Source organism: Onychomys torridus, chromosome 4, assembly GCF_903995425.1.
Source record: "Onychomys torridus chromosome 4, mOncTor1.1, whole genome shotgun sequence".
NCBI classification, from domain to species: Eukaryota; Metazoa; Chordata; class Mammalia; order Rodentia; family Cricetidae; genus Onychomys; species Onychomys torridus.
Window position 1 is genome coordinate 143,573,862 of NC_050446.1, and position 21,022 is coordinate 143,594,883.

The 21,022-nt window shown below is 42.2% G+C and overlaps 1 protein-coding gene across 1 annotated transcript; it reads right to left on the reverse strand.

Annotated features, from left to right (window-relative positions):
• Window positions 1–306: 306 nt before the first annotated feature.
• Window positions 307–17,583, reverse strand: Gins1 (GINS complex subunit 1). Its single transcript, XM_036185385.1, has 7 exons — window positions 17,391–17,583; window positions 14,852–14,916; window positions 11,545–11,643; window positions 10,452–10,542; window positions 5,609–5,725; window positions 3,529–3,603; window positions 307–744 (listed from the first exon to the last, which is right to left on the reverse strand). Exons 1-7 carry the CDS (start codon window positions 17,463–17,465, stop codon window positions 676–678), a joined length of 591 nt encoding a protein of 196 aa, XP_036041278.1. The 5' UTR covers window positions 17,466–17,583; the 3' UTR covers window positions 307–675.
• Window positions 17,584–21,022: the final 3,439 nt, after the last annotated feature.

Genomic DNA, 21,022 nt, shown 5'->3' on the forward strand with positions numbered 1-21,022 from the left:
CACTTAGGAGGCTGAGGCAGAGCATCAGCAGTGCCAAGGTCTCCTCTGGGCCCTTACAAGGATGCAGCTCATCTACACAGTATAAGTTATCCGCTCAGCACTGTCCAGCCTCCTCCAGCCTCCCACAGCTCCTGAAGAAGGCTCAGCCTCACCTTTGGCCTACTGAAACCTTCACTTGACCAAAATAACTCTTTCCTGGGGGCTTATTCTACTGCTAAGGAAACAGATTTATTCCCCTACCCCTGGATGTTTATATCTTCTACTAGATAAATATTTGCTACTTTTGTAATGTATCATGAAAACAGATTCAAACTGAAGGCTTGATTTTTATTTATAAAAGTACAGCGTTTACTGTGGGAATGGAATAACTAGAGATATAGCTTGTAACAAAGCTTAACAGGTGTCAGCTTAGACTCGTAGCCAAGTGCTCCTGGGCTACAGTCTGCTCTTTGATTTTTGTTGTCCTAGGGATGGAACCCAGGGTTTCTCAAATGATAAGCAAGTGCTCTACCACTGAGCTACCCTGGAGGTGCCCTTCGTGGTAACTTTAGAGCATGTCTGTAAATTTAAAATCAAAGAAGGAGGGGAGGTCCAGTGAGGATGTTTCCATGAGCCAGACTTAGCTTCACCCCTGGCCGAGCCTGAAGTCCCTGCTGTCACCGTCCTGGGGTGCAGTCAGGACAGCACGTGCTCCAGAACCCCTTGTCGGATTAACTGCTCACACTTCCACCGAGGCAAAAAGTGCTGCGAGCGAAAGGAAGCAGAAGGGAAAGGGTGAGAGAAGTGATTAGGAAAAACTAATTATACTTCACATCAGTGAAGAGCAAGTTATCATATACCTTATCAACTTCTACAGCTAAGTAAATAAAAGCTAAACTTAACTAATTTGCTATTTTTTAAAAAAGATTTATTTATTTATTATGTGTACAGTGTTCTGTTTTGTATGTATCCCTGCAGGCCAGAAGAGGGAGCCAGATCTCATTACAGATGGTTGTGAGCCACCATGTGGTTGCTGGGAATTGAACTCAGGACCTCTGGAAGAACAGCCAGTGTTCTTAACCTCTGAGCCATCTCTCCAGCCCTCTAATTTGCTTTTATAACCAAGTAAAATTGACATTACTAATAGATGAACACTACTAGTAAAGTTACTATTTTTATAAAAGTCACTGCATAATTCTTAAGATTTATTCATTTTTATTTTATGTGCATGAGTGTTTTGCCTACATGTATCTATGTATACCACACGTATGCCTGTTGTCCATGGAGGCCAGAAGAGGGCACTAGATCACCTTGGACTAGGGTCCTCCGCAAGAGCAGAAAGTACTTAACCACTAAGTCATCCTTTTTTTTTTTTTTTTTTTTGGTTTTTTGAGACAGGGTTTCTCTGTGTAGCTTTGGACCCTGTCCTGGAACTCACTCTGTAGACCAGGCTGGCTTCAAACTCACAGAGATCCACCTGCCTCTGCTTCCCAAGTGCTGGGATTAAAGGTGTGCACCACCACTGCCTAGCTCTTTCCAGCTCCTTATTCACCAAATTTTTTTTTTAAATTATTAAGTGTTAAACACACACACACACACACACACACACACACACACACACACACACACCCCGAATGATACATTGACAGTTGCTTTAACACCGTATTTATAAGTATTAAAGAATACATGTTAAGTATTTGTCCACTAGTGTCTGAACAATGTGGATGATCTACACAGATACACAGTCATAGATGTGGCCAGATATATTTTTAAGTAACTAATTTATTATGCATGCATGTGTGTGAGTATGTGCACATGTGCAGATACGATATGCATAGGCATGTGAAGGTCAGAAGACAACTCTCAGAAGTTGGTTCTCTCTTGCCATCTTATGGGATCCAGGGATTGAACTCAGGTCATTGGGCCTGTGTGCTAGTACTTTTTACTTACTATGTCATCTTGCTGGCCCATGATCAGGTATTTTAGAAGTTCCTTAACATTAAACAGTAGAAAGTAGGTTTCAAATACAGATAATGTAAGTTGTTGAGGCTGTTCACATGTCCACCCAGGAGCAGATGAACAGGCTCAGGCCTCACAGGCTCAGCACACAGTGGGCAGATCAGCAGCAGAGCTCCCTCAACAAATGGAGAAAGCACTTCCACTCATCTTGCTCTGAGGACGGCTTTGCTCCTGGCAACTGCTGGTTCCCATGGCACCTTCAGAACACAGATTTTTTTAACGCACCTTAATTCATCATCTGGTTTTGATGCAGTATGTTTAAGGAGACACATGGGAGAGAACAGTTGGTTTAACAAAGATTTTAGGGTGTCTTTGAAATCAGTTCTACAAACCTAGTTTTGGGAAATGACAGCTGCATGCTAATAAAGCAGATCAATCACCCCCTTGGGCCAGAGCCCAAGATGACCAGAAGTATTCTGTTCCAGGATGTAAACAGTGCACATCATGATTTAGGGACAAGACACTAACTGGTTAACCCACATGCCAGGGCAGGCATGAAGAGAGAGTGGTCCTTACCCTCCTTCACTGTGACTTCAGAAAATGGGGAGAGGATAACAATGAACGGGGTTAATATGAAGTCACAGTTCTTCAATGACAATCCTATCCTATTACGCTGTTCTGCTTACATATTTAGTACTTAAAAGTTCTTGATCTACACTATGATTCTTGCTCTTAAGAACAAGGTTAAAATGAGGTATAAGCTGAAAATGGTTGCTTAAGAATTTTCATTAATTCACCAGGTGACACGCCTTTAAATCCAGCACTCAGGAGGCAGAGGCAGGCGATTCTCTGTGAGTTTAAGGCCAGCCTGGTCTACAGAGAGAGTTCCAGGGCAGGCTCCAAAAGCTACAGAGAACCCCTGTCTCGAAAAACAAAAAAACAAAAACAAAACAAACATCATAAAATCAGGGACAAGCTCAAACTAACATTCTTTTGCTTCTTACTCTAGTACTATATATATGAACCTATCTATAGCTTCATGCACGCTGGACAAGTGCAGCCAAGGAGGCAGAGCTCCAACCCTCTTTTTACTTCTTGAAGTAATATCTCACTGAACTGCCAGGTATGGCTTGGAATTTCCTTTGTAGCTCAGGTTGGTTTTGGACTTACTATTGTGACCAACCTGGTCTGGAAATCTGGAATTAAAGACAAAGACCACTATATGTGGTTCATCTTCAACTTTTGGCCCTCCTGCTCAGGTGGGATTACCTCCTACGTAAATGGGATTACCATCTCTTAAATTCAGTATTTTAATAGTCCCCAAATAATCTGTCAACTAATTAGAATAAGGTCCATTATAATAATTACTCAGGAAAATGTTTAGTATTAAATATAATCAGCAACCTAGTAAGAAATAATTTTTTTCTTGCCATATGAAACATTTGCTTCAAGTCTTAGTATTTAGAAAAAGTCTGGAAAGGTCTGAGATACAGAGGAACATCACAAGGAGATACTCACTTCGCTACTGAATCCAGCATTTCCTCACACACATTCTTAACAAAGTTTCAAGTATATGACAACAGAAAATACCTGACTATTTTTTTTAAGCAGGACTGAAGTGCCATCATCAACTTCAAATTCTCCATAGTCTTTTAAACACCGTACCTGAAAGAACAAATTGAGACTTTGTTTTTCCTTTGAGACAGGATCTTTAGCTGTGCTGACTAGTTGAGTCTTAGGCTCAAGTGATGCCACTGCATCAGCCTCCTGACTAGCTAAGGGTGTAGCTATGCCCCAGCATACCTGGTTTATGTTATCATAGGTAGTAATCAAAAAGAAAACAGGTGCTACACGAATATCTATGTAATATCTAGATCCACTCCAGCCTCACTTTTGTAGTAGTAGTATGGGAAGAGGATACAGGTTGCCAGTTCCTACTTTTGGAAGAGATTCTTCCAATCTTCTTCAATATGCAGACTCATTCCAGGGAATTCTTAGCAGCAGAAAATGAAAGCTGTGCCACAATAGAAGCAAAAATGAAGTTGTACTAAATTATCTTTTAATTTGAAAAAATTCTTAATCAGCTCAGCTTGTCCTCATCTTAACCTTATCCTCAGGTTATCAAAACTGAGGTCCTGGTTGGAAGGTAGAGGAGCGAGGCTCTGTCTTTGACAGCAACTCTTGCAAAGAAAAGAACTATCTGGGCCTTCAAGATATGTGAGTGGGTAAAGGCGCTTGCTGTGTAAGCCTGGTGACCCCTGATCTCACAGGATAAGGAGAGAACCAATTCCCCAAAGTTGTTCTCATGTATACCAAAGGACACACAGCTGCACTCAGATACACATTCCATGTAAATATTTCTTTTGGAGGGACAACACTAAGTGCCCTCCAGGAAAACAGAGGCATTTCCACCTCATGAGAACTGGGAGTTTCCTCTCCTGAGCATTAGGACCCATACTGCACTGCCACTGACTTCCAGTAACACCAACTCCAGCAACAAGTACCATGTCCTAGAATTAATCTGAAACTTGACAACAACTTTCAGAGCTCTTTAACTTAGTGTGAGAAATACTATTAGAGGAAAGCCTCCACCACTGTATTGACTTCTTCCAAAAGACTGGCTTCGGGGAAGAGGTGCTATGGCCAAGTGTGTCCCCTCAATCACTTTAGGATTACTTTTTCCCCATTTTGAAACAGGGTCTCCTGCAGCCCAGGCTGGTTCTAAACTCTAAACTTCTGCCTCAGCCTTCCAACTACTAGGACTGCAGGTATGAAATACCACACTTGGCTTAAATTACCTACTTCTACATATTAATATTCTTAAATAAAAAAAAAAAAAAGTCAAACATTGTGGCTCAAGCCTGCAATCCCAGCACTTGGGAGGTAGAAGCAAGAGGATCATGAGCGAAGTAAGAGTTACCCTTTATTACACGGCGTGTTCCAGGTAAACCTCAGCTGCATGAGACCCTATCTCAGTATATGAATAGTTGTATGTCATATCATTACTCATTTAACACCCAAAAGTTTCCACTTGTCTCATACATATTTTGTTTCCCATTTTATTTCATGTGTAGGGGTGTTTTACCTGCATGTATGTCTGTACACCACATGTATAGTATCCAAGTGGGGCAGAGGGTATCGGGTCCCCTAGGACTGGAATTACAGATGTTGTGAGCTGCCATAGAGGTGCTGGGATTGAACCTCTGGAAAAGCAGCCAGTGCTCTTTACCACTAAGCCATCTCTCCAGCCCCTCATGGATATTTTTCTAAGTTTTCATGTTGAAACTAGAATCTGAGAGAACTACACATTGTATTTTATGTCTTACCTTTCAATCTATAGGTTTCTCTCCTTTTCCTTTTGGCAATCTATTTGTGGTACCAAAACCAAAACTACTAAAATGTGTGTACTGATGGAATTGTAGGTGTTCATGCTAAAGACAGTGGAAACTATCTTCTCCTCACTCTTTTGTCTTAAGTTTCCTTTCTTTCTTTGTAAGAGAAGTTAGTAAATCCTCATCTTTGATAAAGTGATAAAGTGTAGCACAATGTGCACATTAAGGTAAGTTTACCAGGGTTGGGGATTTAGCTCAGTGGTTCAGTCCTCAGTTGCGGGGGGGGGGGGGGGGGGGGGGGGGGGCGGTGGTGGGGACGGGAAAGAAAGTTTACCTACTTCAATATATAGGCTTTTGGGGGGTTTCACATCCTGGGTGATGTCCAAGCCTTCTTCTCCTCCCAGTGACCTCATGTAAGTAGCAAGAGACTTTTTATAATGGTTGAACCACTCCATCTGTGAACATAACAGGGCATGGTGCATGCCTTTAATTCCAGCACTCGGGAGGCAGAGCCAGGCGGATCTCTGTGAGTTCGAGGACAGCCTGGGCTACAGAGCGAGATCCAGGACAGCACCAAAGCTACACAGAGAAACCCTGTCTTAAACAAACAAACAAACAACCGAAAGAAAGAAAGAAAGAAAGAAAGAAGGAAGGAAGGAAGGAAGGAAGGAAGGAAGGAAGAAAGGAAGAAAGAAAATTTGTATAAACCACGTACTACCATTTCAAAATCAACACATCCTAGCTAGGGCTGGATCTTCCCACAGCAATGAACTTAATTATTGAAATCCCTCACAGACACTCCCACTGGCCCAGTGATCTCTCCCCAGGAATTTCAGGTTGTGTCAAGTTGACAAGGCTATCACAACTACCAAAGTAAGGCAGCTCTGCAGGCATCAGACTCAGCCAGTATGGTCTGAGCAAAGCATAGAAGAACCATAGGGAAGATAAGGCCCACAAGCTCCACTGACGACCCTGCATACTGTGCGTGGACCTAGCAGGCTCCAGTTTCAGAGGACCCTCAAAGACGCCCAGAAAGGTGCCCTAGTACCTCACCCTGTTTGACTTCACGCCCTGCGGAACCCCCACCTTTATCCTTCCTGGCACTCTTTTAGTGTTACTTTTGCCCCTTGTTTGTCTGTTTGGGATTTTGGGATTTGGTTTTTCCAGACAGGGTCTCTCTGGGTGGCCCTGCCTGTCCTGGAACACACTCTGTGGACCAGGCTGTCCTGGAACTCACAGAGATCTGCCTGTCTGCCTCTGAGTGTTGGGACTAAAGGTGTGCGCTACTACCACTGCCTGGCCTGCTTGTTTTTTGAGGCAACTGTGGTTGTCCTGGAACCTGCTACATAGACCAAGATGGCCTTGAACCCACAAGAGTCTGCCTGCCTCTGCATCCTGAGTGCTGGGATTAAACATGTATGCTACCATGCCTAGATCTTTTTACTTTGTTTTTTTTCTTTCAAGAGAGTTTCTCTGTGTAGTTTTGGTGCCTGTCCTAGATCTCGCTCTGTAGACCAGGCTGGCCTCGAACTCAGAGAGATCTGCGTGGCTCTGCCTCCCAAGTGCTGGGATTAAAGGCGTGCGCCACTGCCACTCAGCTTCTTTTTTAAATTAAAATATAATTTCATCATACGGGCTGGAGAGCTATCTCAGCAGTTAAGAGCACTGGCTACTCTTCCAGAGGACCTGGGTTCAAGTCCCAGCACCCACATGTCAGCTTACAACTGTCTGTTACTTCAGTTCCAGGAGATCTGACACCTTCACACCAATGCACATTAAAAAAAAGTATTTATTTATATATATAAAAACATCATTTCCCCCTTTCTTTCCTTCCCTTCAACCCCTCCCATGTAACCTCCTTGCTTCCCCCTCAAAAGCCTGGTCTTTTTCTGTTACTATTATGTGTGTGTGTGTGTGTGTATACATATTACATATATATATACATATACATATTAAATATATACACACACGCATCTATATATAATAATCTTATATACATATGTTATATTCCTAAATATATAAATAAAACCTGCTCAGTCTGTGTAGTGTTGCTTGAATGTATGTGATTTTAGGGCCGACTACTTGAATTACATAACAATTAGGAGGGCTCATCCCTGGGAAAGACAATTCCTTCCTATGGTGCTTTGCCTGTGGATGGAATCACAAGAATCCCCGCCCCCTTTTGTTAGCAGTCTACTTCAGATCTTGTCAGCAACCACACTGCTGAGAAATCATGGGTGAAGCTTTTCTGTCACTTCTAGAAGACAGTCTCACAGCAGACTCCTATAATCTGTGCCCTCTTCCAGTTTACCTCAGCCTTAAAGGTTTTTTTCTGATTCATCTAATTTGACTTATAGATCTTTTTCACTGTTGGGAAATATTTTTTATTTTCCTTTCTTTCTCTTTTTTGCTACATGTTTTCCCCTTTTAATAGCTCCTTCTATATATTTAGAACATTTTGACTTTACCTTAACTGGTTTTAAGTACTCATATTTTTATTTTTTTATTCTTCTCCTTATACTTGTCTAATTTTTGTTTTTGAACTTTTTCATGATTGAGATATCATTTGTTTTTCTTTTCTTTTCTCATTTCTTGCTCTTTTCCTGCAATAACATTTATCTCATTCAGCTTTTCCCCCATTCTTGTATTTAATCTTGCTTCTCCATTTCCCCCCTTTCCTGCCTCCTCCTTTTATGTTATTCATTTACTGTTTCCACACTCACTCTAAAAATTTTGTCCCACATTGTACAGTAGCTTTGCCAGTTTTACTTTTGTGGTCACTGATGATCCATTAGAGAAAGAAAGATATCAGACATAAGAGGCATTAGAACCCTAAAGACATGACCAGAGAAGAACCTCTCTAACATATTGTAGTCAAAATGTCAAAAATGCAAAGCAGCCTTTAATCCCAGCACTTGGGAGGCCGAGCCAGGTGGATCTCTGTGAGTTCGAGGCCAGCCTGGTCTACAAAGCAAGTTCCAGGAAAGGCACAAAGCTACAGAGAAAGCTTGTCTCAAAAAACCAAAAAAATTAAATAAATAAATAAATAAATAAATAAATAAATAAATAAAAAATAAAAAATAAAATTATACTGCAGGGGCTGGTTTAGTGGAGAACAACACGTGTTGCTCTTGCAAAGGACCTGGGTTCTATTCCAGCATCAACAGTGGCTCACAATCAAGTGTAATTCCAGTTCCATGGAATCTGACCCCTTCTTCTGACCTCTAAGGTATGCACATGGTATCCATACATACACATAGGCAAACCATTCATACATATAAAATAAATCTAAAAAAGAAAAAAATCAAACTACACTGTAGATCAAATGAGCTTATTAGAATATCTATCTAACAGGTAGTGAATACACACTCTTCTTAGCAACCCATAAGCTTCTAGAAGAGAAACCACATTCTGGGTCACAAATCAAGTCTTAAAAAAAATACAAGAGAATCTAAATAACTTCTTGTATCTTATCAAATTGATGCCATAAAACTAGAAGTCAACAAGAAGAAAACTACTGAAACCACACAAAAACTTGGTGAGTTAATAATATACTTTTGAATGACCACTGAGTCACTGAAGAAATTGGGGAGGAAACTGAAAATTTCCTGGAATCAAACATTGTGAGAATACAATTTACCACAATCCTTGGTACACCACTAAAGCAGTTGTCAGAGGAAAGGTGGTAGCTATAATAAGCAGTTACCCGGAGAAATTAGATACCAAAACAAACAAACAAACAAAAAACCCAAAAACCTGGCAAGGTACCTCCTCACAGTTCTAGGAAAACAAGAACAGTCCAAACCCAAATGCAGGAGGACAAGAGAATAATAAAGATCATGGCAGAAATTAATGAAACTAAAAAAATAATATATAGACTCAATAAAAAAAATGGATAAATTCCTAGGCACATAAGAGCTGCCTAAAGTAAATCAAGAAGAAACAAATCCATTTTAATCAGTGAGACCATAACAACCATAAAAGGCTCCCAACAAAGGAAAGCCTCAGGACTAGGCGAGTTTACTGTCAAATTCTACCAAACCTTTCAAGAAGAGCCAACACAAATACTTTTTGTACAAAGCCAGCATTATCATGACACCAAAACCCCACGATACAACAAAAAAAGAAAACTATGGGCTTGGGGATTTAGCTCAGTGGTGGAGTGCTTGCCTAGTTTGAAGCTGAATGTTTTCTGAGTTTTGTGATTCATTCTGGTGAAGTACTGAACCTACAGGAATCATGGAACATTAGAACTTGTAATTGTTGTCTAAAGGGGAACTTTTATGGAAGACTTAGGCAAAGTGTGGTCTAACTTCAGGCAGTTACTGTCTGAAGTTCTTGTAAACCTGTATCATTTTTAAAGGAGATAATTTAGACACAGGGAGAGGTCAAGTTACTTGCTTGAGGTAGACAGTTCTTGGATAGTTTTAAGGATTTAAGTTTATCTGGCTTCAATCCAATATCTGAATCTATGCCTTGGACCAATCAAGACTTATTTCCAATATGAATTTGTAATATTGATTAGAATGTACATATATGTACACATTGTATAGAAAACACCCAAGTAATAATTCCAGTTTTTAATCCCAAAAATGGATTAGTAATAAATGGCATATTGGGCAGGGTGGCGCACACTTTAATCCCAGCAATCGGGAGACAGAGGCAGGTGGATCTCTGTGAGTTTGAGGCCAGCCTGGTCTACAAAGCAAGTTCCAGGACACTCAGAGCTGTTATACAGAGAAACACTATTTTGAAAAAGAAACAAAGAACTACTGGGACTCTATTTTGTTAAGTACTTAGTTTTCCACATAGTACAGGCACTTAGAATTACTCCCCACCACATACTTCCTATCATAGTATATAAGAAATTAGTTCAAGGCCAGGTGTGGTGGCACAAGCCTTTCTTTAATCCCAGTACTCCGGAGGCAGAAGCAAGCAGATCTCTGTGAGTTCAAGGCCAGCCTGGTCTACAAAGCTAGTTCCAGGACAGCAAGAGCTGCACAGAGAAACCTTGTCTCTAAAAAACAATAACAAAAACAACAACAACAACAACAACAACAACACAACAAGAAATTAGTTCAAGTTAGAAATTGCTGAATACTAAAGACAAAAAGAGAAACACAGATAACTACTGTTAGAGAACAGATAGCATTTTTATACATTTGAATAGTGCTAACTTACTTCTTCAGCAGACATGTGGAATCGTAAAGCATTTGGCAAGACACTGCCATATTCCCACCTTAGAGCTCTAATCCGAAGCAACCGGTCATACCTAAGACGTGAAGGGATTAGTTAGTATAAGAATAATAGGGGTCACCGGGAGTGGTGGCGCACGCCTTTAATCCCAGCACTCAGGAGGCAGAGCCAGGCGGATCTCTGTGAGTTCGAGGCCAGCCTGAGCTACCAAGTGAGTTCCAGGAGAGGTGCAAAGCTACACCTCAGGAAAAAAAAAAAAAAAAAAGAATAAAAGGGGTCAAAAGTCGTTCTGATGAGAAGACTCAAGTCTCACAAAAACCTAAATGGAACATGGGACTTTGTTTGGCTACTGATAGACACTAACAAGAAGACATCTTTGGGACAATGGAAAAAACATGCATAAAAACTGTTTAGACTGTTGGTGTAGTGGCAAATGCCTTTAATCCCAGAACTTTGGAGGTAGAGGCAGGAGGATCCCTGTGAGTTCAAGGCCAGCCAGGACTACATAATGACACCCTGTTTTAATCTTAGAAAATTGTTTAACTCTTCAAATGTGACACTATGCAGTGGTTACAAAAGCTAAGAGATCCTTACTGCTTTGAGACAAAAAGCATTAAGAATTCAATGGTGAGCTGCCATGTTAACCCAAACTAGTGCAGCATAAAATCAAAATGCAATGTGGCAAAACACTAAGGTCTGGGCTGGAGAAATGGCTCAGAGGTTAAGAGCACTGCTTGCTCTTCCAGAGGACCTGAGTTCAATTCCCAGCAACCACATGGTGGCTCACAACCATTTGTAATGAGATCTGGCGCCCTCTTCTGGCCTGCAGGGATACATGCAGACAGAACACTGTATATATAATAAATAAATCTAAAACAAACCCACTAGGTTCTACAGAGCAAGTTATATTATTTTTCATAATTTAAAAAATAATGTTTCATAATTTAAAAAAATTTTTAAAAACATGAAAAAGAACAACAGAAGATTTCTTTCTTCCTTGCTGCCCACTGAGAAACCAAACTACATCAGAAACCTTCCTAGGTTCCCTGACATTCCAAACAAAATGCAAAACACTTACAGGTATGCTATAGTGCAGCGTCGATTTCTTAACAAAGAACAATGCCGAAATTTGATGGTTGGTATCAAATCACCTCGTCCAGCTGACTTTGCTTCATTCCTGGTAAGGACATATAAAGAGCAAGAAATATATTCCAGTGTAGGTAAAAATTTCAAAGCCAGAATGACTGACTTACATGCTTGCTTTGTCCATTTAAAGTTAGTAGCAGTCAACCCGAGCAGAGTAGCTACCACCATGCCAGTGCTTTCATTAGTATATTAAAAGATAAAAACCAGAACTGGGTACAGTGATACACACCTTTGATCCCAAGCATTTAGGAGGCAAAGTCAGGGAAATCTCTTGAGTTCAAGTCATCCTAGTGAGACCCTGTATTTATCAGAGAATCTAGGTTGTTTTGTTCTTGTGGTGCTGAAGATCAAACCCAGGCCTCCCCGCCCCCATGCTAGATGAGAGAACTCTAGCACTAAGCTTCCTGAGCACACAGAGCCATTCTGCATTCTTCTGTCACTCGGTGGAGGTCAGGCTAAGTCTCCACATTCCTTACCACTGCTTACAAGGTAACGATGTAATCCTTGGATTATAAGAAACCAGTATATACATTTGGACTAGCAGAGCATGGTGGCACCATGTCTATAACTACAAAATGAGATCTGTTCTCAAAAGATTAAATTTATAGCAGAATAATGTAGAAAGTACATGTAAAACTCTTCACAATTACACATGATTAGTTGAAGGGATCCCCTTTATTCACAAGGAATTTTTAAAATTTTTATTGCATTTATTTATGCATGCATGCAGTCTGTATAGAGAACAGATCAGAGGGCAAGTTTAAGAAGTTTATCCTCTCCTTTTACCATGTGAGTCCTGGGGGCTAACTCAAACCTTCAAACTCACCAGCCCCATTTTTGTTTTATTTTTCAAAATCTTTTTATTTGGGTTGGGCGGTGGTGGCACATGCCTTTAATCCCAGCACTCAAGAGGCAGGTGACTGTGAGTTAATGACCAGCCTAGTCTACAGAGAGTTCCACGACAGCCAGGACAACACAGAGAAATCCTGTCTTGTGTTTGCACCTCATGCATGGAGTTCCCACAAAGGCCAGAAGAGGGTGTCAGATCCCCAGGAACTGGAGTTTTTGAGCATTGTGAGCTGCCACGTGGGTTCTGGGAATCAAACCCAGTGCTCTCAAGAGCAGCTGGTATTTCCCCCCCCCCCCCCCCCCCCCCCCCCGCCAGGGTTTCTCTGTGTAGCTTTGCGCCTTTCCTGGATCTCCCTCTGTAGACCAGGTTGGTCTCAAACTCACAATGATCCGCCTGCCTGCCTCTGCCTCCCGAGTGCTGGGATTAAAGGCGTGCGTTGTGCCGCCGCCACCCGGCAAAAGCAGCTGGTATTCTTAACCACTGCCATCTCTCCAGCCCCCTCACAGATGGTTTTAACTAGAAACTAGTAACAATGATCGCCTCCCCAGAGAGAATTTAACAGAGTAAGGGGCAAATTTCTGGACCATTAATTTGCACAGAGTACAAATACATGGAATACAGAAAATTCAGTCCCTTACTGGACCAAGACCTAATAGCCAACTCTAAATATATCTTCATTCTGTTTATTGTAGCCAATGACCTGAATGACCACTGTGTCCCCTCCTCTCTGCTTGTTAAATACATATAGCAGCCAAGATGACTTTCAGACTGCCTACCCTCCACCAATTATCTCATCTGATGACACCCTCTTCTCCTTGCTAAGTTCCAGCCACACTGGTCTTTAAGTGTGGTTTCCTGAGGACTAGCCTCTTTAAGATCCTTAACATATGCTGTAGCTACTGCTTGAATGCTCTTTGCTCACCCTGATTGTTTTAGTGACTAAAACCCTTTTCTTTCTTTCTTTCTTTCTTTTTTTATTTTTTATTTTTTTGGTTTTTGTTTTTTCAGAGCTAAGTACCTAGCAAGCGCTCTACCACTGAGCTAAATCCCCAACCCTAAAACCCTTTTCTTGGAGCCTCAGCTGAAATATCTTCTCCTTAGAGAAAAGTCCCAGTTCTTCTATCTCAGCTATACTTCATATTGTCTCCTATCATTATTCTCTCTTGTAGTCTTTCTTTAGAGCAAAGTGTCTTAGTGTCTGTCTTCTAAACAGTAAGGGTCATGAATAGAAATCTAGGCTACGTTAGTTATCATGGAAATACCAGAAATATTTATCAATGCAATTTATTCAGTGCATGTCTGTTTAATGGATTAATGAACAACTTTGCAGAATTGAGTTCAAGACTTGACATTGGACTCACATTTACCACAGTCCTCATTCTATTGGCAAAAATTCTTCCATTATCTACATGTAGTGTGTTCCTATCATTTGTATGCCTCACAGATTTTATCATCATATTATTAATTTCTACATCCAAGTAACTCAAACCTCTCTAGGTAAGATTCTGACTACCACTGGGCATTAATCCCAACACTTGAGCGGCAGAGGCAAACAGATCTCTGAGTTCGAGACCACCCTGGTCTACCCCAGCTTTATCCAGTTCTCAGCACTTTTTTCTTTTTTTTAAATCTTACCTCGTGACAGCAGCCTCTGAAGTCTGCTCACAGTCCAGATTCACCACTGTGTCAAATGCCAGGCCTCACTTAAATATCCCATGTATCTATATCCCTCTCTTGACCTGGTAAGTGGTAGCCTTTTGTGATACCAGTTCTCAATAAACTCTACTCATGGTGTCAGAAATCACTGCTGTTCCTGCTCGGAGAACACTTCTCCTTCAAACACACTAAGCATCTGTTAATGAAACAAAGAGTGGGAACTAAGTATTTACTTGCCTTGTGGGCTTTATCTGCTCCTGTCTCATATTTTAAAGTCTACCTTAATTCTTTCAAGTTAGAAGTCATATATCATAATACATCATGAAGATGTATTAAGCATCTAGCATATGTGAAGCATTGTCCAACCACAGAGCAGCAGAAACTCCTTTAGGTTCAAGTCCTGTGCTTGCTTGTACGACAAGGGTAAGATCAGGTTCAGAAAATTAAAAAAAAAAAAAAAAATTACATCCCCCAAAGAGATAAAAGGTTTTGAGTTTACATCTCATTTTTCATTTTTATTTATTTATTTGTTTGTTTGTTTATTGGTTTTTCAAGACAGGATTTCTTTGTGTAGCTTTGGAGCCTGTCCTAGAACTCGCTCTGTAGACCAGGCTGGCATCGAACTCACAGAGATCTGCCTGCCTCTGCCTCCCCAGTGCTGGGATTAAAGGCGTGCGCCATCACTACCCAGCTCATTTTTTATTTTTAAAACATTAATATTATCACAACTTACACATCAGACTGGTTTTGCTCATACAAAGCTTTCATCTCCTCCAGAACTTGTCTGAGTCCATCCTCCTGAAATGTATAAATATATTGATTTCCTGATTAATTTCAAACTGTACTACATTTATCTTTCATTTACATACCTTAACAAAAAATAGTCTTCATAATATATTTCCATGGCTACAGGTATTGGTAAGGGACATAGAGTGGTACAGCCTGTGGAAATCAGTTCCACAACTGTTCAAACACTTAAAAGGAATGGATAGAGTTCCTGAACCCAGGATGCCCAGCAGGAGGATCAAGACTTCAAGGTCTTCACAGATGACATAGATACCCGATCCTAAACAACAAAGGGCTGTAGGCGCAGCCCGTGGGTGGAGCACTTTCCTAGCTAACTGAAGACCTCCGTCCCCAGCACCGGAAACAGTTCGACTGAACTACCGTCCGACGGGCGATCCCACTTCTCGTTTCCCACTCTCACACATGTTTCCTTTGTTGTTTTCCTCCTTTCACCCCTCATTCCTTTCTGCCACCAGCTAAATCCCCAACCCCAACACAAACTCACACACTTTACTGTGCTTGATTTTTTCATTTATTTATTTTTTTGAGACAGGGTCTTGCTAGTACTATGTGACCCAGGCTGACCTCACATTAAATCTTCTGCCTCAGCACCCCATGTCCTGGAATTACAGGCATACACTGGGCTTTCTGCAAATGTTCTTGGCAGCATTATTCAAAATAGTCAAAAGTAAAATAAGTCAAAGGACCGACAACAGATGGAAATACAAACCAAATGTGGTATATCACCCAATGGAGTTATCATCTGGCAATAAGAAGGAATGAGTACTGATAGGTGCTATAACATAGACGGATCCTGACAATTCCATGATAAACTGTAATACCTAGGAAGGCAAGTTCATAGACAGAAAAGTACTTTAGCCAATCATAGTAGCACTTAGAATCAATCCTAGCAACTGGAAGAAGTATCTCAAGTTGAGACCAGCCTGAACTTTTTCTCAGTGAAACCCTGTCTCAAAAAACTAAAATAAGCTGGGTGGTGGTGGCGCACGCCTTTAATCCTAGCACTCAGGAGGCAGAGCCAGGCAGATCTCTGAGTTTGAGGTCAGGCTGGGCTACAGAGTGAGTTGGCACATTTTCTTTCTTTCTTTCTTTCTTTCTTTCTTTCTTTCTTTCTTTCTTTCTTTTTTTATTATTATTATTTAACACTGTTTTGCTGGGTGGTGGTGGTGCATGCCTTTAATCCCAGCACTCGGGAGGCAGAGGCAGGTGGAACTCACTCTGTGAGTTCGAGGCCAGCCTGGTCTACAGAGCATGTTTCAGGACATCCAAGGCTACACCAAGAAACCCTGTCTCAAAAAAAACAGTAAATAAATCTTTTTTTTTTTTTAAGATTTATTTATTTATTATGTATATAGAAGAGGGCGCCAGATCTCATTACAGATGGTTGTGAGCCACCATGTGGTTGCTAGGAATTGAACTCAGGACCTCTGGGAGAGCAGCCAGTGCTCTTAACCTCTGAGCCATTTCTCCAGCCCCATTAAATAAATCTTTAAAATAAAAAAGCACAATAAAATTACTGAATTACTGAAAACATACACCACAATAAGAATAGTCTCTTTGAAGTCAGCCTAGTCTACAGCGTGAGTTCCAGGACAGCCAGAGCTGTTAAACAGAGAAACCCTGTCTCAAAAAGCAAAACAAACACGGAAATGGGGATTTAGTTCAGTGGTAGAGTGCTTGCCTAGCAAGCTTACAAATACAAAGAGTGCTTACTACATGATTCACGGGGCATCAGACAGGACACGCCTTTAATCCCAATAATCCTAGCACTCGGGAGGCAGAGCAAGGCAGATCTCTGTGACTTCGAGGCCAGCCTGGGGTACTGACTGAGTGAGTTCCAGGAAAGGCACAAAGCTACACAGAGAAACCCTGTCTCAAAGACCCCCAGAACTACTAGGGTTACATCAAGATGCTATTGGTTCATCAAGAGGCTGAGTATAAAGATGTATGTGAAGCTGGACAGATTATTTAGCGGCTAAAAGCATTTGCTGCTCTTGCAGAGGACCGGGGTTCCCAGCACCCACATCCTGCCGCTCACAAACGCCTACAGCCCGAGTTCCAGAGGATCCCACACCCTCTTCAGGCTTCCATGGGGCACCTTGCATGCAGGTGACGCACATACACGTATTTTGTTGTTGTTGTTTAAATTAGAGTTTCAGGCCAGCCTGGATAACATGAGGCCTTGTCTCAAAAAACAAAATCAAGAAACAGATGTGGAAATTCACCAAGTCAATGAATAACATGAATATGAGTCTTTTCTTTTTTCTTCCTACAATTGGTTTGGCCCAGTTTCAAACTTTGTGTTTCCGATCTCGGCACCTAGCAGAGGTAAAGCGAACCCAGCAGCTGACTAGCCCAGGGAAAGTCCACATAGGCCCCGCCCCAGGCCCGAGGCCCCGCCCCAGGCCCCGCCCCAGGCCCAGGCCTGACTCTCGGCACGCCCCTCCCCGTCCGCCAATGCTCACGTTGAAGGCCGGCAGCTGCCCTTCCGGCGCGCGGTGTAACTCGCGGACAAGCTCCATAGCTTTTTCGCAGAACATGACGGACGCTCCTGGGTCCCGCGGTCCCGTCAACTGCCAAGTCACGCCAAACGGTCGCTGGGCTCTCGGCCGCGGCACTCTGTTGTTCAGAGCCCTACAGCGCTCAGCCGCTCCTCCTCGCTTTGGCGCCAAACAGGCTCGGCCAATAGGAGTGCGCTGTCGGATGGGGGCAGGGTCCTAAGGCAGCCGAGCAGGGACATTTGACCTCATTGAGTAGCCGCACTGAGCGTCAGGGAAAGGAGGGTTAAGAGGATGATTTTTCCCTGGTGCAGCCGGGCAAGTCAGTGGCGTCTGAGACCCTAAGCTGAACCAAAGAGCTGTTTTCGATTGTGCAGCAAAGTAAAGTGCACGTTCTTCCCTTCCTTTTTATTTTTTCTGTTTGAATTACTTATCTGTAGATTCCAAGGGGAACCTTTAGGTTGAGAGGAAAAGTCGAGAAACCAGTTGTGACGCAGTGTTTTGTTTTAGTTCTGCAGTGCCGATTGTGTGACATTGAAGAGAAACCATCTTTTACTGGGTACTTCCTGTATGGTGGGGACTATGATGTGTATTCAAGTCTCCCTAAGGGGTATGTAGAACTGATAAGGAAACCAGAACAGTTAATTTACTGAAGGCCACACAGCTTCTAAGATAATTCAAACCTATTTTCTATGCTTTGCACTTTCAGCTCTGGCACTCTTTGATTTTTAAAGCAGTTATTTAAAAATATTTGCCAACTGGAAATGTCACAGATAACAGCGCATCACACAGCGGTCGAATGCCTGCAGTCCCGGCACTTCTGTGGCTGGAGAAGGCAGATTACTTCAGTTTAGGAATTCTAAAGGAGCCTTCTTTCTTATTTTTGTTTGTTTCAGAGTTTGTTTCGAGACAGGATTTCTCTGTGTAACAGCCCTGGCTGTCCTGAAACTCGCTCTGTAGCCCAGGCTGGCCTCAAAATGCAGAGATCCACCTGCCTCTGCCTCCCACGCACGAGTGCTAGAACTAAAGACCTGTGCCATCACTGCCCAGCAGGAGCCCATCTTTAAAAAAAAAAAAAAAAGTTAAAAAAAAAAATCTTGATTTGCCTTCTATTGCTGTGATAAAACACCATGACCAAAAGCAAACTGGGAAAGAAAGGGTTAGTTTCGGTATACAGTTGTAGTCCACCATGAAGGGAATCCAGGGCAGGAACTCAAGCAGAGGCCTTGGAAGAAGGCTGCTTATTGGCTTCTCATGGCATACTCACCCTGCTTTACCCAGAACCACCAGCCTGGGGGTGACACTCCCCTCAGGGGTCTGGACCATCCCAAGTCAATAAATAAGAAAATGCCCTCACAGATTGGCCAATCTGATGGAGACAATTCCTCATGATTATTCCCTCTTCCCAGATATGATTAGGTTTGTGTCAAATGGACAAAAAAAACCCACAAACAAACAAACAAAACAATTGGCACATCCAACTACATGATTATGGGAAATTTCTTAACCTTACATAATCCAAGATAAAAAACCACTTGCTTTATTTAGCATTTTTGTTTTTGTTTTGAGACAGAGTCTCACTGTGTAGACCAGGCTGACCTCAAACTCACAGAGATCCACCTGCTTCAGTCTCCTGGGTAGGTGCCACCTTGCCTCACCACTTAGCTGATTTTTGAAAAAGCGCAATTAATTTCTATAAAGCAATAATGGATTTTTGTGTTGTTCTTTGGCAAATGTAGATGTCAAGGTTGCTAGAGGAACTGGACAGTGTTGAGAGAGGTGGTTCAGAGAGAAGTGCTGAGGCAAACTGACCTTCAGGTAGAGCTTTGGAACCTACTAATGCCACATACAAGTACGTGGGGTTCTGCAGACAGACACTTCCGTTCCACCAGGCTAAGCAGAGAGGTCTTCTCTAAAAGCTTCAGAGGGATGTGGTCCAAAGCCAGAAGGCGTAGGCATGGAAAGTAACCCATAGTACATGCTGGCTGCTTGAAGTCAGTTTATCTCTGTTTCTGGGTCAACTAGGGAAGCAGGCAAGGTTCTGCCTCTTGACTTCAGAGTCATAGCATGGCCTGTCACGTTCCATAGCTGATCCTGGAGGGAGACTGCTGGGAATGTGGCCTGATCTGTGAGGCGGCAGCTTCTGATCCAACAAGGACATACATTATCTGCAAAGTGGGTATGGGAATGCCCCACTTTAAAAAGGAACTACTCGTCCAGGTGTTATGGCTCATGCCTGTAATTCTACCATTCCAGATGCTGAAGTAAGAGCATTCCAAAGAGTTCCAGGCCAACTTGGGCTTGAGTGTGAGACCCTGTTTCTGAAAACAATAGATAGGTAGGTAGATAGCTAAGTAAATAGGGATGTCCTTTTTTTTTTTTTTTTTTTTTTTTCTTCTCTATTAGGGATTCTTGAGTTAATGTTTATTAAACACCCAATTATACTGCTGCAGGATCGTGATTCACATGCTGGTAGTTACAACTTTCTCAGCCATGCATCTTTCAATTTCAGCCAGGAGGCAAGTCCTTTATTGACCCCTCGGCTTCTTTACTTTTAAAATGGGAACAGTAGTGTACCTGTGAGCAGTCTTGATGATTCAGTTTTCCCTTCAGCAAATATTTATGAAGTGTGTACTATGAGCCAAGCCTTGGTCCAGATACTGAAGATAATGCAGTAAACAAGGTCCTTTCTTGGAGTCTATCTTGCAGTGTGGAAAACATCAATACAGATAAAGATGTATCAATGTCAAGTATTTTGGTGATAAGCACTAACAAGAATAAACCAAGGAAGGTGAACACAGTAAAAATGAGGGAGAGTCTGAGGGTTCTGTAGTGTTCAGCAAACACAGCTCTCATGGGGAGGGGAGTAACTCTGTAGATGTGGGCTTTAGGGAGGCAGAGCTTTGGGGTAACAAGAATCAAAGTGCCCAGGTCTTAGGGAGGGGCCGAGTAGCATTGTAAAGGACCAGCAGGGAGACAGTGATCCTGGGAGAGGTTGGCACCCGAGAGTGGGGCTGGAGCTCTGTATATAACCTTTCAATTTTGAGAGCGGTGGGAACCCACTGAAGTGTTTTCAGTGACAGATTCAGACCTCGTTAAAAAAGGAAATGCCCTGTGGCAGATGAGTTAGAAGGAGGTAAAGCAATAGTGAAGGCAGGGATGGCTCAGAGGTTAAGAACACTGGCTGTTCTTCCAGAGGTTCTGAGTTCAATTCCCAGCAACCACATAGTGGCTCACAACTATCTGTAATGAGATCTGGTGCCCTCTTCTGGCCATGCAGACATAGCACTGTATACATAATAAATAAATAAATCTTTAAAAAAAAATGGCGGGGGCAGGCGGTGGTACCAGGACAGGTACCAAAGCTACAGAGAAACCCTGTCTCGAAAAACCACACACACACACACACACACACACACACAAATAGTGAAGGCAAAAGGCCGCTTAGACCTCTAAAATAATCCAAGGAGGGATGATGGCTGCTTGGTCCAGCATGGGGATTGGTACAGAAGACGGGAAGTGGCTAGATACTGGATTTTGAATAGAGGGCTGACACAAAACTTGATGACTGGTATAGTGTGATGTAAGAAAGGAAAAAT

What these genes read in the sequence shown, in the direction of transcription:
- Gins1 (XM_036185385.1), bottom strand. Translation starts at nt 17,465, where the DNA reads ATGTTCTGCGAAAAAGCTATGGAGCTTGTCCGCGAGTTACACCGCGCG. An exon ending in TCCACATGTCTGCTGAAGAA is followed by an intron (nt 5,726 to 10,451) that starts GTAAGTTAGCAC and finishes TTATGTTCACAG; the next exon opens with ATGGAGTGGTTCAACCATTA. An exon ending in CCAAAAGCCTATATATTGAA is followed by an intron (nt 3,604 to 5,608) that starts GTAGGTAAACTT and finishes TTGTTCTTTCAG; the next exon opens with GTACGGTGTTTAAAAGACTA.